This window comes from Hipposideros armiger, unplaced genomic scaffold (genome assembly GCF_001890085.2).
Source record: "Hipposideros armiger isolate ML-2016 unplaced genomic scaffold, ASM189008v1 scaffold_73, whole genome shotgun sequence".
Classification (NCBI taxonomy): Eukaryota; Metazoa; Chordata; class Mammalia; order Chiroptera; family Hipposideridae; genus Hipposideros; species Hipposideros armiger.
This window is the reverse complement of record NW_017731423.1, coordinates 4,413,769-4,428,156: the sequence shown is the minus strand read 5'-3', so window position 1 is coordinate 4,428,156 and position 14,388 is coordinate 4,413,769. Positions and strand designations below refer to the sequence as shown.

The following is a 14,388-nucleotide window of genomic DNA, read 5'->3' as shown; positions in this document are numbered from 1 at the left end:
TCTCTGAATTTCTTTCTCTGGTAAAGACACTACCAGTCACCAGGCTTGAAATGGAAGAGTCATCTTTCATTCTGTTTCCAATGGCTTTCCCCCAAACCACTCACATTCTTTACTGACTGTATCTCCAGTGACTTTCGAATTTCAGTTTCAACAGCAGAGACCCCAGCTGACACTGGCATTGCTATCTTATCTTACCTGGCACCTATGCTCCCAGTCTTTGATAACTCTGAGCCATTTTACACGTGGATTATTTTTCCCAAACACAGTTCTGTATTGCCACTCCAATACCTTTCAATGACCTTCTAGTATGTATTGAGTCCACTCCAACAGGGATTTATCTTAAAGCTCAAGACACTTTACGCTCTGCCTGTCCCATTTTTTAACTGCTTTTGCCCACTTCTTATCTATATGGATCCTACCCTGGCCAAGTCTGGTTACTCATTTTTTCTAGACCTTGGACTTCAGTGGACTTTTTTTGTTTTATTTTTTTCCCCCTCTTATCTCTCAGTAAGGCTCTCTCCTATAATATCTGTTTGAGTTCTAACCTTTCTTCCAAGATTGGCAATAAAGGTAATCTAATTTATAAAATATTTATTGATAGTGCACATTCAGACATGTTTTATTTCTTCTTTTAACTAAAGTCACCTGATTTAGCAAATAAAAATATGACAGTTAAATCTAAATTTCAGATCAACAATGAATAATTTTAGTATAAGTATTATAGTCCCCATGCAATATTTGGGACATGTTTATGCTAAAAATGCATGTTTTTGTTTATCCAACATTCAAATTTAAGTAGGGGTCCTCTATTTTATCTGGTAACTCAACCTTTTGACTGCAAAACAGCTGTGCTTTTCCTCATCAGATAGGAAGACCAAGTTGAAATGGGGGACAGAATAAAAATACAAACACAAAAACAGGATTTGAACTCCAGCTGTTGAGAAAACAACGTCACTTTATTTAATTTTGCATTCTAAAAATCAAAGCTATAATCTCTATAAACTTTGAATATATTAACAGGTAGAGAAATAGGACCTGTGAATTCACATTTTTAGCAAGTAACCTGGGTTAATATGATGCCGAAGAACATGCTGGTTAATCACTTACTTGTTGTGTCTGTGCTTAGTTCTGAGGGAGTTAATGAACAAAATCCCATTATGTGCATTAAGGGCAGAGTCAACAATATCATTCAAAATAGTAGCTAGCAAAGGCACACACTAGTTGAGGAATAAAAATTCAATTATAGAAAGAAAAAATTGAAAGTGGTAAGAAAATTACAAATATTGCACATATATATGGGCTGAATTGATTCACAGTAGGGAATATTTTGAAGGACAAATCAAGTCACGGAATTTGTGAAAAGTGCTGTAGTTATGTGATTGAAAATAATCAGCAGGAGATGAAGAAAAATAATGGGCAAAATAGAAAAAAAAGTTTTTTTATAAGCATTTTGATCACTCGGATCACTAGATCAGCATCGATGCCAGTAGCCTAATGTTAGCTTAGAAGTGCCCAGAAGAAGTCTGTTGAGAATTTAAATGTATGGCCCCAAGTTGCAGGCGGTTCTATGGGTTCGAGATGCTACTCAAGTCTATGCAGTCTGAAAAAGAATGTTCAAGTTACCAGTGTAGATGTCCTGTCTTCTGAGGAGTTCCTTACCCTGTGAAGATCATGAAGGAAAGGACTTCCCTTTACACCACTATAGCCGAAGCCAGTATATTCTGAGAAAAGATTCAGAATGGAATGTGTGTGAGTGAGGGGAATACCTAGTTTTCTGACTTTAAGGCACACTCAGGCCATTCTTTGATGGAGTGATTCTGGGAAGCATAGACTTTGAGTTTTAACCTAATACCTAGCATAGAATAGATGAATATTAAAAACTATTTCTGGGCTGGCCGAGTGGCGCGTTGGTTAAGAGCTGGCTTGGGACACCAGAGGACCCCAGTTCGGATCCCACATATGAGGGCCAGTGACACTGCCCTCTACAGCTAAGATGCTGAACAACAGCTCAACCTGGAGCTGGGCTGCCGTGAGTCGCCGGCAACAGCGTAGGCTGCAGCTCCTGCTGCAGTGGGCTGCCATGGGCTACCGTGTGTAGCCAGCAGCCAATGTGAGTGGCTGTCCAGAAGCTGGCAACTGATCTGCCTCGCCTGGGAAGAGTGCAATGATAATACCAACATGGGCCAGTGAAGAGACGTCCTCCACAACTGAACTGAAGAACAAAAGGACAGCAACTTGTCTGTTCCCCTCTCCCAATTCCCCAACACTGTTCCCTCCCCCAATTCCCCAATAAAATCTTTAAAAAAATATATTTCTCACCCACCCCCCCCTTTTTTTTTCAAATCACTTATCATACTACATATATTGAAGCTACAGGGAAGAAGCATTTTTTATTTTGTTCTTCATATTTCACTGAGCCAAGATTATTTACATAGAATAATTGTACCATAAACATCTAATTGAATAAGCAAAAATGAATATATAGAAGAAGAGTCATTATTTTCACCTTAACAAGAAAAGGCTCAGTGAGGAGTTAGCAGGAAGATGTAAGACCACAACTCAAAATATTTATTGAACACCTACTACACGCTAGGCACAATGGTAAATGCTCCAGGTATAAGGATAAATGACTATACAGTCTACCAGAAGGCACAGGTTATGTCTTTTAGAAAGGGAATCCAGGCCAGTACAAAGGCACTGGAAATAAGTTATGGAAAAAGGGAAATAGTCTGATACTGGGCAAATTAGAGAAGCAACTAATCCAGACTTGGGGTGGGTGGGTGGTGGTGAAAGCCTTGCAGAAGAAGTGATCCTAAACTGAAATCTGAAAAAAGAATAAGTTAAACAGGTTTAGGATTAGGTTGAGGCAAAGATTTTTCAGCAGAAGTAACAGAATGTAGAAGTATTAAATGCCAAAATGGGCACAGGTTTTTCAGAAAACCAAGAAGCATTGTGTGGCTGAAGAATATAGGAACAGGGCAGGGAAGAAAACACCTCATAAATAATTGAGTGAAGCTGATATGATTAAAAAAAGAAAGTTGAGACCTGATCATAAACACATTAAGTACCTTGGACTTTATCTTAAAAATAATGGTGAGCTATTGAAGAGGTTTAAACATAAAGGTGATGTCACCAGAATTTATATTTTAAAAAGATGAGATAAATTGATGTAGGGCAAGATTGGACACAGGGAGGAAACTATAGGAATCCTGTAGAGGAATGAAGATGGCCTGAACTTTCAAACTTTTCTTCTGGGGTACCATTTTCTTATCATTTAGTTTTTCTCTTACTATGCTGGCTGTTACTCTTCTGTCTCCTCCGCAGTGACTTCTGACCTCTTCTACTTCTAAATGTTGATATCCTTCAGGGCTCAGTCCTCAAATCTCTTCTCTCCTCTACACATATTCATTATCTGGTGATCTCATTCAAACTAATGTCTTTAAATATCATCTGGATACTGACAGGCCTCAGATTTATGTCACCAGCCAGGACTCTCTTCTGACCTCCAGGCTCATATATTCAACTGCCTACTCAACCTCTCCAGTTAGATGTTTAATAGGCGTCTCCAGCTTATTACAGTGAACTTGTAACAGTGAACCCTTGATTTTCCCTTTAGATTTTCTATATCAAGTTTTTCCCGTGTCAGTAATGGCAACTCCATCCTTGTAGTTGCTTAGCCAACATTTTGTAGTCATCCATAACACCTTTCTATCTTTCATACTCTATATCCAATCCATTAGCTAATCCTTTGACTCCACCTTCAAAACATATTGCAGACTATGACTCGTTTTTACAATTTCTAAGGCTATCTATCTGGCTTGAGCCACAATCATCTTGAACCAAGGTACTATAATAGTCTAGATTATTATAATAGATTATTATTACAGTAGATCATTGTAATAGGTCTCCTTTCTTCTGCCCTCATTCACTGTTATGTTTACACTCAATATAGCAGGTACAGTTTAAAGCAGCGGTTCTCAACCTGTGGGTCGCGACCCCTTTGGGGGTCGAACAACACTTTCACAGGGGTCGCCTAAGACCATCGGAAAACAAAAATATATTTACATTACGATTCATAACAGTAGCAAAATTACAGTTATAGAGTAGCAACGAAAATCATTTTATGGTTGGGGGTCACCACAACATGAGGAACTGTGTTAAGGGGTCGCGGCATTAGGAAGGTTGAGAACCGCTGGTTTAAAGGATAAACTGAAAATATTAGGTTATGTCACTATGAATAAAAACCCTCCATGACTTTCTATCTTACTCAGAGTAAAGGTCAAAGTCATTACAATGGCCTGTGCTACACTTGGCTGTTCCCCTCTCACTCACCTCTCTGATCTTAGCTATGATGACTCCTGCCTTTGCCACTCTGCTCCAGATATGCTGACCTCCTTGCTGTTCCTCAGACACTCCACATAAACTTCTACCTCACAGCCTACGCATCCTGCGGTTCCCTCTGCCTGGAATGCTCTCTCCCCCTAGATATCCAGAATGTATGTTTCCTCACTTTTCTTGAGGTCTCTTCTTAAGTGTAACTTGGAATTACAATTCAAAAACCTTCCCTGAACACCTTATACACAAAGAGCAGTGCTTCCTCCAACCCCGCCTGAGCCCCTTACCCTGCTTTACTTCTCTTCACAACATGCATCACCGTCGCCACACCATTTAGCACTGTATATTTTCTGTTTGTTTCCACCTCCCCTCACTAAAATTGTGAGCTTTGGGAAGCAGAAACTGTACCTGCTTTGCTCCGTGCTGATTCTCCACCACCTAGAACGTTTCCTAGCACATGGTAAGCACTCAACAAACATCTGTCAAATGAAAGGAGGGATATGTATGACTAGAATGAAATTGGAATGAAGTTGATGAACTTGAGATCTAGTTAGGTGGTAGAACAGTCAGACTGTACTGATTTACTGGGTATTGAGCAGGAGAACGGAAAGGAAAAAGATAGAGGGGTGTAAGAGGCTGTCCATGTTTCTGATATAGACAACTGAGTTGATAGAATAAAATTCACTGAACTAGAGAAGGTGGGAGCAGGGCTGGATTAAGAACAGGGAAAACCAAGGAAAAATTCAAAATTGAAAAATTTAAGATTAAGATTATTGGGAGATATTCAACTGGAGATGTCCTGGAGGCAGCTGACTCTAGACCTATTTATTGGATTCATACTTAGCTTGCATCTGTGCTAGGTACAAGCCAGCTATGTGGAAAAAAGATGAAGAGAGAATCTGTGGTTCTGAGTTATTTTCTAAGAGGAAGCTAAATTATTTTCGCCCGTGAGGTGAACTTGCTGAACTAGTCGCTCCTCAGCAGCTTACAGCCTCTCAGAAAGCCACATCCTGGAGCCTCCAAGAAATCTCATTGTCTGAAGGCAACCATTTTTCAGTCTGACTCTGGGGGTGCGTGTTTGCCATTCAGAACCTACTATATTTTACTGCACCTCCTGACATTGTTACACAACATTTATTGAAAGCACATTTGATGGTAATGAAGTTTCTATTAACTATGATTAAATCTCATAAAGCACCTGAAGATAATTTAAGATGTGCAGAAGCAGAAAATGAAACATTCAGTTTAGTACATTAGGCAACGTAATTGATTAAATTATCTCATTTACAATAAGTGCTTTCATGAGCTATGCACTGCACATATCTCCCCCAGTTTGTCATTATGATTTGCCAGCAGATATCTGAAGACTTCACTTTCTTTTTACACCTCCCGGCAACTCAGAGCTGGCTCCTTGGCCTGCCTGCTCACTGAGGATGGTGTGCAAGGCTCCGAGTGATGTTTTCTATCCGTCAGGCCTCACAGAGGATCATGTGCACAGCTATATATAGGAACAGGTTGTTTCTCAATTATCTTCATAATTGACTTTGATTTTGCATCAGTGATGATTCATGTAGTCTTAAACTAAGCCCCTCTTTCGCTGAACAACTGCAGCCTGAGTTTGTAGAATGGCTCCTAACCATGCAGCTTACAGAGCCCCGATTGGATTCCTCTGGGAGCCTTTTGCAATCACATTGATTTTGTTAAGGTTTTATTTTTAGGAAATGACAAATTAAAACTGTTTAAGTGATTCAGTGGCAGTATCCAGCAATTAAGCATGGTGTTCAGGAGCAAGAACCCCAAACATAAACTAATTCAGGAGTCCCTGAGGACTAGAAATAGCAACTGTGGGGTTTATGGCTGGAAGTACAGATGTAACCAAATTAGAATGGCACAGGACTCACAAACTAAGCATGAAATTAATTTAAAGAAAAACACACATGCACTTCTAAATAACTCTCACGTTGGTCATCACATGGATACCCATGATCTCGCTTGTGCTACATCAGAACCAGCAGACGGCATGGGCTCTGTGACCAGGAGGCAGCTGGGGGCTCACTTACTCCAGCTGTCACCCTGCGGCTTTGACACAGGCACAAGCCAAATATTCACTGACTTGTTTTTTTCCTCCATCCCTCAACATGCACATATACAGACACACACACACACACACACACACACACACACACACACACACACACACACAGAAACACACACACACAACCAGGTTTTCCCACTTCCAATCTTCCTATGAGTTCAAAATCAAGCATGCAGGATGACAGAGGGCCACTACCTAAGTACCAATAATTACTTTAGGGGAAGCAGACAGCATGGAAAAGAGGAAAGTTTGTTTTTGTTGTTCTGCAAAGTTCTCAGAACTCCGTAAGTAATGACATCTTTATATCTCAAGCCTGCCTGAAGCAACATAATGAAGTATGAACATAATAGCTTTACCAGATCTTTCTCTTGTGTCTCCTCACCCCTGTCCCAAGGTACCTATTTCTGTCTATCTTCACAGGGCCTTAATTCTTTCAAAGAAGGTGGCTAATAAAAGCTATTAACTTTCCCAAGCTATTTGAATTTGAATATCCTAGGATTTAAAAGATCAAAAGCCTCTCCTTTCTGTACTAAAATGGGAGACGCTGACCAGGGATACCTGCCACAAGCTTTATAGACCGACCAAACCTGCCCAGAGGTTGCTTCTCTCTCCTGTTGCTAAGAGCTGTATTGTTGATACTCTTTGATCTCAGGGTTTCCCTAGTATGCTTCACATATTTCTGGGTGCTTGAGAACCATTTGGGGAACATATTACAATGTGCCCGCTCACCCCTGTCCTGAGGACTCTAACTCAATTGTTCTGCATTGAGGTTGGGCATATTTACAAGCTCTCACCACACCCAAAGATTCTGATGCACGTGTTGCTGATCCACTTTTGGAGAAATATTTTTCTAAGACAGTGATTCTCAAGCCCAGCTGCACACTGGAATCACCTGAGGAACTTTTACAACTAGGAATTCCTGGGTTCGAATGCCACCCCCCCTTTATGATTTCATTGGTTTGGGGTACAGCCTGGGAATAGGGGTTTTTAAAAGCCCCAGGTGGTCCTCAAGTTCAGCCAAGGCTGAGAACCATAGAGTCAAATACTGAGCTGCCAACCATTCCATCTCTGTTCCTTTTCCCCAAATCTACCGGATGTATAAAATGGAGATAATGCAAAGGCCTGGCCAGGAAGCAAGCCTGTGTTTAGAGAGTTCAAGGTGGCGCACCCTCACAATTTTTCAGTTCCTGATAATTTCACTGTGGAGTGCTGGTTCCTAATTCACCCAGTTACCATGGATTTCACAGTTTGCCTCTCAGGCACCCCCTCCTTCTAGGTGGAGAGGTGTGTAACCAGGCTTTTGTCCAAGGTTGCTGTCATAAAAGCGTGTACTGACCAATATTTATTAATTTTCATGCTGTAAGTCTCCTCAGAAATAAGAATCCTAGATGACATTTGCAGAGAAATGGACTTATAGGCAGGCAGAATCAAGACGAGAGATTTACTTTTATTCTGCAGTAGGGGAGGGGTGTGCATATTTCTTTCTGATTTAAACCTCTGATATGTGACTCCAAACCCAATGAGCAGAAGCCCCGAAAGCCCTGGATATTTCGTACAAACTTCAATTCTCTTTGGCTCCTAAAGAAATACAACAGTACGGCAGCAAATATGAGAATAAATTATATTCACAAGAGGAAAAATAACTTACTTTGGGGTTTTATTTCATGAAGAGGTTTTTTATCTAAAAGAAAGAAAGAGAAAAAAGTTGCATTTAATAAATTTACATGGAGCAGATATATTTCCTATATCACTTTATGTCTACCTCTATAAATGAAGCATTTTCTCTATTTTTGCAGACACTATGGATTAAGATATCTGTATTTTTCCTTTTCATTCTAATTTTTTTATTTTTCTCTTTGGCAATATTTGTCTAGGATGATTGCTTCATCCATTTTGTTTTTTTTTTTTTTTTAATTTTCCCTCAGGCTTAATAGTTTCTCTCTGTTGCATTTGCTAGATTTTTATCAGCATGATGACAGCAGTGAGCTTGCAGCCTGTCCCTTTTTATAAACAGCCAGAAGACTGCTCAGGTAAGGGACGCTGTTTCACTATATATAATAGAAAAATGAACTAGTGAATAAATATTGAAAGGGATCCTACATTGGTCTGTAGTTATCATGGCCTGAATGAAAGTTCCAAACTATGTGGTTTATTCATTTTCGTTCAGTCGGCATGCGGTATTGTGAGCATGTTGGAGGTTTGTTTTTTTAAGACATCACACTATGTTGTTTTAGATATCTATTATCTGTAAAGATGTGTACGATCTCTCTTAATGGAAAAAGTGTCATTTTAGTAATCATGGTATTAGGCAGCGCAGCAGTCAGATGAGAAGGATAGAGAAAACATTCAGCCTTTTACTTAAGCAGGGCCAAAGGAGCCCGAGTTCAGGTGAGATATTTTTATGAATTCTTCCCCTCGTCCTCTATTCATGCTGTCCTGCCCCATCTCTTATCACCAAATAATCTTGCAATCATCTTGTAAATCATTTTGAGACTTGGCGCTTGGGGCTTACTTTGTTTTATACCACAGCCCCTTCACAGGCCCCCCGACAGCAACACAACACTGCAATGCAGAGACCTGGGAAGCCTATACTTCACACAGCAGGTCAAGGGTCCAGAGATCTGCATGGTGAGTCATCCCTCATATTATTATATTAGTCTCTCCCAGGGCTCAGGCAGAACACTGTCAGGCTACAGGCACTGGGGCTGCTGCTAGTTGGTCACAGAATCACACTAGGGTGGAGGACCTTGAAAGGTCACCTGGTGCAGTCAGTCCCCTTCCCCCATTTGCCTGAAGGTGAGCCAAGTGGAGTGACGCACTGTCATTTTGGATTTTTCAACTGAATCAAATCTAGTATAGTCCACATTCGAGAATTTCATAAATATTATCTGACTGACTGCACTGTAACCCCTCCCAGGCAGACAGATGCAGCTGTATTCCGAATCCTCCACGGAGTATCTCTTACCCTAACCCACTCCTGCACTTAATACTGCTTTTGACAGAAAACTTAGTGCGATTTAAGTATCACTCTTGTATGTTTTGCCATCTGATTTGTTAAGGGAGTAGCTGTTAAAAATTGTATGTAAATCACACTTTTGCAAATGGGCCACCTTTGTTTTTTCAATATAAGGGAAAAGTTAATTGGCAAAGGGTAATTTCTGACAAACCTTTCTTTAAATGAAAAATCCTCATAAAAGATAATTTGTTCGAATTGGTATGATCATATTCAGATTTTCATGCAGTCAGGTTTTTACAACAGACAACACTTGCATTCCGCTTCCTGTAGATTTAATGCCGCTAGTTTTCCTGAGAGCCAGGGATGCCGCCCAAAGTCCAGATGCTAATGCACTCAAAACTTAGAACAAACCCTCTTGGGTGGTTTGAATTTAACTTGCGTTTTTGCTTATTGCATGCTATCTGGCAGCATTTGGCATGGGCGTAGCGATGCGGGCAGGCCAAGGCTAAGCCATCTGAAAGTGATGCATTGCTAGGACTACACAGAGAGACACAGAGAATGTCTGTTTAGTGCCCTGGCGGAGCCTAACTATTTTCTTCCTCCTAAACCGCAGGAACGAAGATTATGCCGGGAAGCAAAATGAAACTCCATTAAAAACAGGTGAGATATACAACTACTCCCCAGAAAAATAAATCGAATACAGCCAGGCTGTGAAAAAATTGGGTTGGTAGCATTCTACTGGGTAAGCACTGAAGGAAGAAAGAGAGAATGGGGATAACAAGCCCGGGCTATGGTACCAACACAGAGCTCGGACCACAAGGGCACATGAAACAGGAGTGGGGCATTGCCCCTCTGACCCAGTTCTGGTGTCATCATCATTGGCAGTGTGATGTGGTGGGATTAGTGCAGACTTTCAGGGTTAAACTGATTTAAATGATTTAAATCTTGACTTGTCTGTATTCTATTTGTGTTCTCCACAGTAAAATGGGAATGCTAATGTCCTTGAAGGTTGGTTCTGGGGATTACACAGGGTGAATGTGAAGTATGAAGCGCCGGGCTGACACATGTTCAGCACCAATACACGATAGCTAATAACCCAAGTTATGACTTCAACGTGTTATGAACAGGATCAGCAGCATCATTTGTTCAGAGTTAAAAAAAAAAAAGAAGAGAGAGAGAGAGAGAGAGAGAGAGAAAAGAAAAAAGGAAAAATGATTCTTGGAGATGAATCACAACCCCAGGTCAGAAACTCTTGTGAATTTCAGAGGTGCTTTAAAGGGAGTTAAGACACTTTGTCTAGTCCTGGCCTCTGCTTTAGGAGACCGAGGGCTAAAACTTCAGTTTCCTAATATGGGGAAAGAAGGACAGGGACCAGAACACCCCTGTGGGCTCCCTAGTTTTCACCAACTGTGAATCAGAATGACAACAAATGACATTCCATGTGAAATCCATTTGAAATGATTTCCTAAAGCAGAGTAAGAATTATTCAAAAGGCTGCTGCTCCACCATGACATCTGTTATGCTAAGGTCTAGCCTATCTTGTGTGTACATGTGCATCCTCTCACAGAAAAGGCTGGAAGCCTCTGGCGCCCAAGAGATCTTTAGTCCCTTGGTATCAGTATCAAAACTGGGTCCTGCTGTATTCTGTGAAATACCAGTATCATGTCAGCAAGCTGCTATCACAGAGCATTTTCCCAGCTTGAAATTTCTGATCAGAGACTGTTCTACCATGAGTTGCGTGAGAGAGGGCTACCCACTGACCTCACCATCTTTTGCAAAAGAACTGCCCACCCCATGAGCTCCATGTTCTTTTATTCTGTTTGCATAATCATTTCCTCACAAGGCTCAGGGCCATGCATCCACTTGGCCTTGGTCAACCAAATCCTCTCTGCTTTAATTTTATCTCTCTCCAAGGCCATGTTCAAACGACCCTTCAGTAAATTAATCCATTAGGGCCATGGTTCTTAATGTTGGCTGTGCATTAGAATCACCTGGGGAGCTTTTAAAAAAAATACCCATGCCTGGGCCCCACTCCAAGAGGTCCTGATTAATTGCAGTTTGTGTTTTTGCAATTACTGAAGGCACCGCCACTTCCTGTGAACAAATTTGGGACTCGGTGTACTGAGCTTCAGTGAGGCTTTGGGGCAGCCATAGAATCCAGATGGGCCTAGAAGTATCCCTTTTGTATCCTGCAGGCAGAGAAATATAGTTTTGAGCCAGGGGCAGCTGAGTGAGTTGCAGATTTTGAAAATCCAGCTTCCTAAGGTCTAATATACACTGAGGTACCTTCTGGGTAAATGGAAATTGATAATGAGTAATTAAAATTCACTCTAATTACTTGTATAGTTATAAGCAAATGATGCAGAAGCATTATTTTTAAAATTTTAATAGTGTTTTAAATTGTCATACATTCTTTAAGCTACATACACAAGTCTAACCTTTCCTCCATATGATTGCATATATGTATAAGATTATATGCACAAATTTAAGCTTATACATATATATTAGCAGGAACTACATGATATTGACACTAGTTGATCATTTTTACCTAAAAAATCCATGGAAATGTCTTTTATATATTACTCTTCAATCTGCTTTTGTCTTAGTACTGTAATACAAATATTGCTTTGCACGTGTGTGTGTGTGTGTGTGTGTGTGTGTGTGTGTGTGTGTATAATACATTTATGTATGGGGGTGGAAAGAAAGAGACAGGACAATCTACCTTTTTAAATTTTGAGGGTGATTCATTTCTTTTCCACCTTTCTTTAATGTATTGCTTTCTTTGTTATATGGGAGGTTCCCAAAGCATTTCCATGGTATCCATTGTTCTTAGGAGCTATTTATTATCACACCCCTAGTTCCAAACCACCTACCGACACCCAGCCTTACCCTTTTTCTGCCAGAGAACAAATGTGGCCAACTGTGTGCGACCCACATCCTAGCGCTCTAAGAGAGCAGGCCTGAGGACACATAGCACATGTCAATAGATGGGTTCAATCTCCAGTCTAGAGACTGGGCAAGGCACTGCTCCCCATAACCTGTGGGTCGTGATTATGTGAAATCGACGCCTATGCGTTTTGACCACTACACAGATAAAGTTGATACCAGAGTTTATATTGTTTTTTTAAGATTCAAACATAGAGCCCCTCAGTGTGGACTAATTACCCACAAGACAATAAGCCAAGGCAGCTACTCCCCTCCCAGGCAGCAATTCACATATGTATAGTTAATGATTACTACTTTTTTATTTCAATGAACCAGTCATCACGCCCCATGTTTTCATTTTTATTATTTCCTTCTTCATGGATAGTCTTTTTGAAACTTTTCTTCTCCCCCTGCCCACTTCCCCACCCTAAATTGTATGGTGACTGTCTGTAATTGACCCTCCATAGTATTTGCAAGGTGATTCTGAAGTCTGTGGTATAGTCAATCTTTTCTGCCCATTCTCTGGCTGTTTACTTAACTCACTGGGATCATTCTCTAGTATCACACACAGGAATCTACCATGATTCCACATGCCTCCAAGTCACAGCCAGCAGCTCTGCCTACCTTTAAGGTCTTCTATTAACGTATCCCACCACAGCAAATATGATTTAGTTTCCACAGCCCTTCAACACAAAGCCAGGCTCTAGTCCACTCAATCCATTAACTACAAGTCTTGGTCTGACTTATTTCCTTAGCATAATACCCTCTAGGTCCATTCATGTTGTCTCAAATGGCAAGGTTTCATTATTTTTTATGGCTGAGTAATATTCCATTGTACGTATATACCATATCTTCTTTATCTATTCATCTATCGATTGACACATAGGTAGCTTCCATATCATGGCTATTGTAAATAACGCTACAATGAAAAGAGGGGTACAAATATCTTTTCAAATTAGTGTTTTTGATTTCTTCAGATAAATACCCAGAAGTGCAATTGCTGGATCATATGGTAGTTCTGTTTTTAATATTTTGAATAACTTCCATACTGTGTTCCATAGTGCCTGTACCAATGTACTACCTCATCAACAGTGCACCTCTTTTCTACACATCTTGGCGAACACTGGTTATTTTTTTATTTCTTGATGGTAGCCATTCTGAGAGGTATGAGGTGACTATCTCACTGTGGTTTTTAATTTGCATTTTCCTGATGATCAGTGATGTTGAGCATTTTTCATGTGTCAATTGTTCTTCTGTATGTCTTCTTTGGAGAAATGTCTATTCAGGTCCTCTGTCCATTTTTTAATCAGATTGTTTGCTTTTTTTTGTTGAATTTATATTAGTTCCTTATATGTTTTAAATATTAACCTTTATCAGATGTATCATTGGTGAATATCTTTTCCCATTCAGTATGTTGTCTTTGTTTTGTGAATGGCTTCCTTCACTGTGAAAAACATTTTAGTTTGATGTAGTTTCAGTTGTTTACTTTTTCTTTTGTTTCCCTTACCTGAAGAGATATATTAGAAAAAAATATTACTAGGGGCAATATCAGAGAATTTACTGCCTACGTTTTCTTCTAGGAGATTTATGGTTTTGGGTCTTACATGTAAGTCTTTAATTCATCTTGAGTTTATTCTTGTATAATGTAAAAAAAGTGGTCCAGTTTCATTCTTTTGCATGAATCTGTCCAGTTTTCGCAACACTATTTATTGAATAGGCTGTCTTTATCCCATTGTATATTCTTGCCTCCTTTGTAATAGATTAGTTGACGACATAGGCATATTTATGTTTATTTCTGGACTCTATTCTAGTCCATTCATCTATGTGTTTTTATGCCAGTGCCAAGCTCTTTTCGTTACTATAGTCTTGTAGCATAATTTCATATCAGGTAGCCTGATACTTCCAACTTTGCTCTTTTTCTCAAGATTGCTTTGGCGATTGGGATCTTTTCTTGGTCTTACATACATTTTAGGATTATTTGTTCTAGTTCTGTGAAAAATGCCACTGGTATTTTGATAGGGATTGCTGTGAATGTGTAAATTGCTTTGGATAGTATGGACATTTTAATAATGTTAAT

The 14,388-nt window shown here is 39.9% G+C and overlaps 1 protein-coding gene and 1 long non-coding RNA gene across 11 annotated transcripts in view; one reads left to right on the top strand and one right to left on the bottom strand.

Annotated features, from left to right (window-relative positions):
- The window catches only part of UNC5D (unc-5 netrin receptor D), a 561,851-nt gene that overhangs the window by 92,338 nt on the left and 455,125 nt on the right, over positions 1 to 14,388 (bottom strand). For 8 of the 10 annotated variants that reach the window (XM_019642890.1, XM_019642889.1, XM_019642891.1 and 5 more), the window contains one exon: positions 8,079 to 8,111. The exons of the other annotated variants lie outside the window; for them this stretch is intronic. In XM_019642890.1, the coding sequence (XP_019498435.1) occupies positions 8,079 to 8,111 (33 nt within the window). The remainder of the gene's footprint in view (positions 1 to 8,078; positions 8,112 to 14,388) is intronic. 10 annotated transcript variants of the gene reach the window in all.
- Positions 9,882 to 14,388, top strand: part of LOC109382971 (uncharacterized) — a 64,043-nt gene continuing 59,536 nt past the window's right edge. The window contains exon 1 of the long non-coding RNA XR_002124024.1: positions 9,882 to 10,046. This is a non-coding gene — a long non-coding RNA (uncharacterized LOC109382971). The remainder of the gene's footprint in view (positions 10,047 to 14,388) is intronic.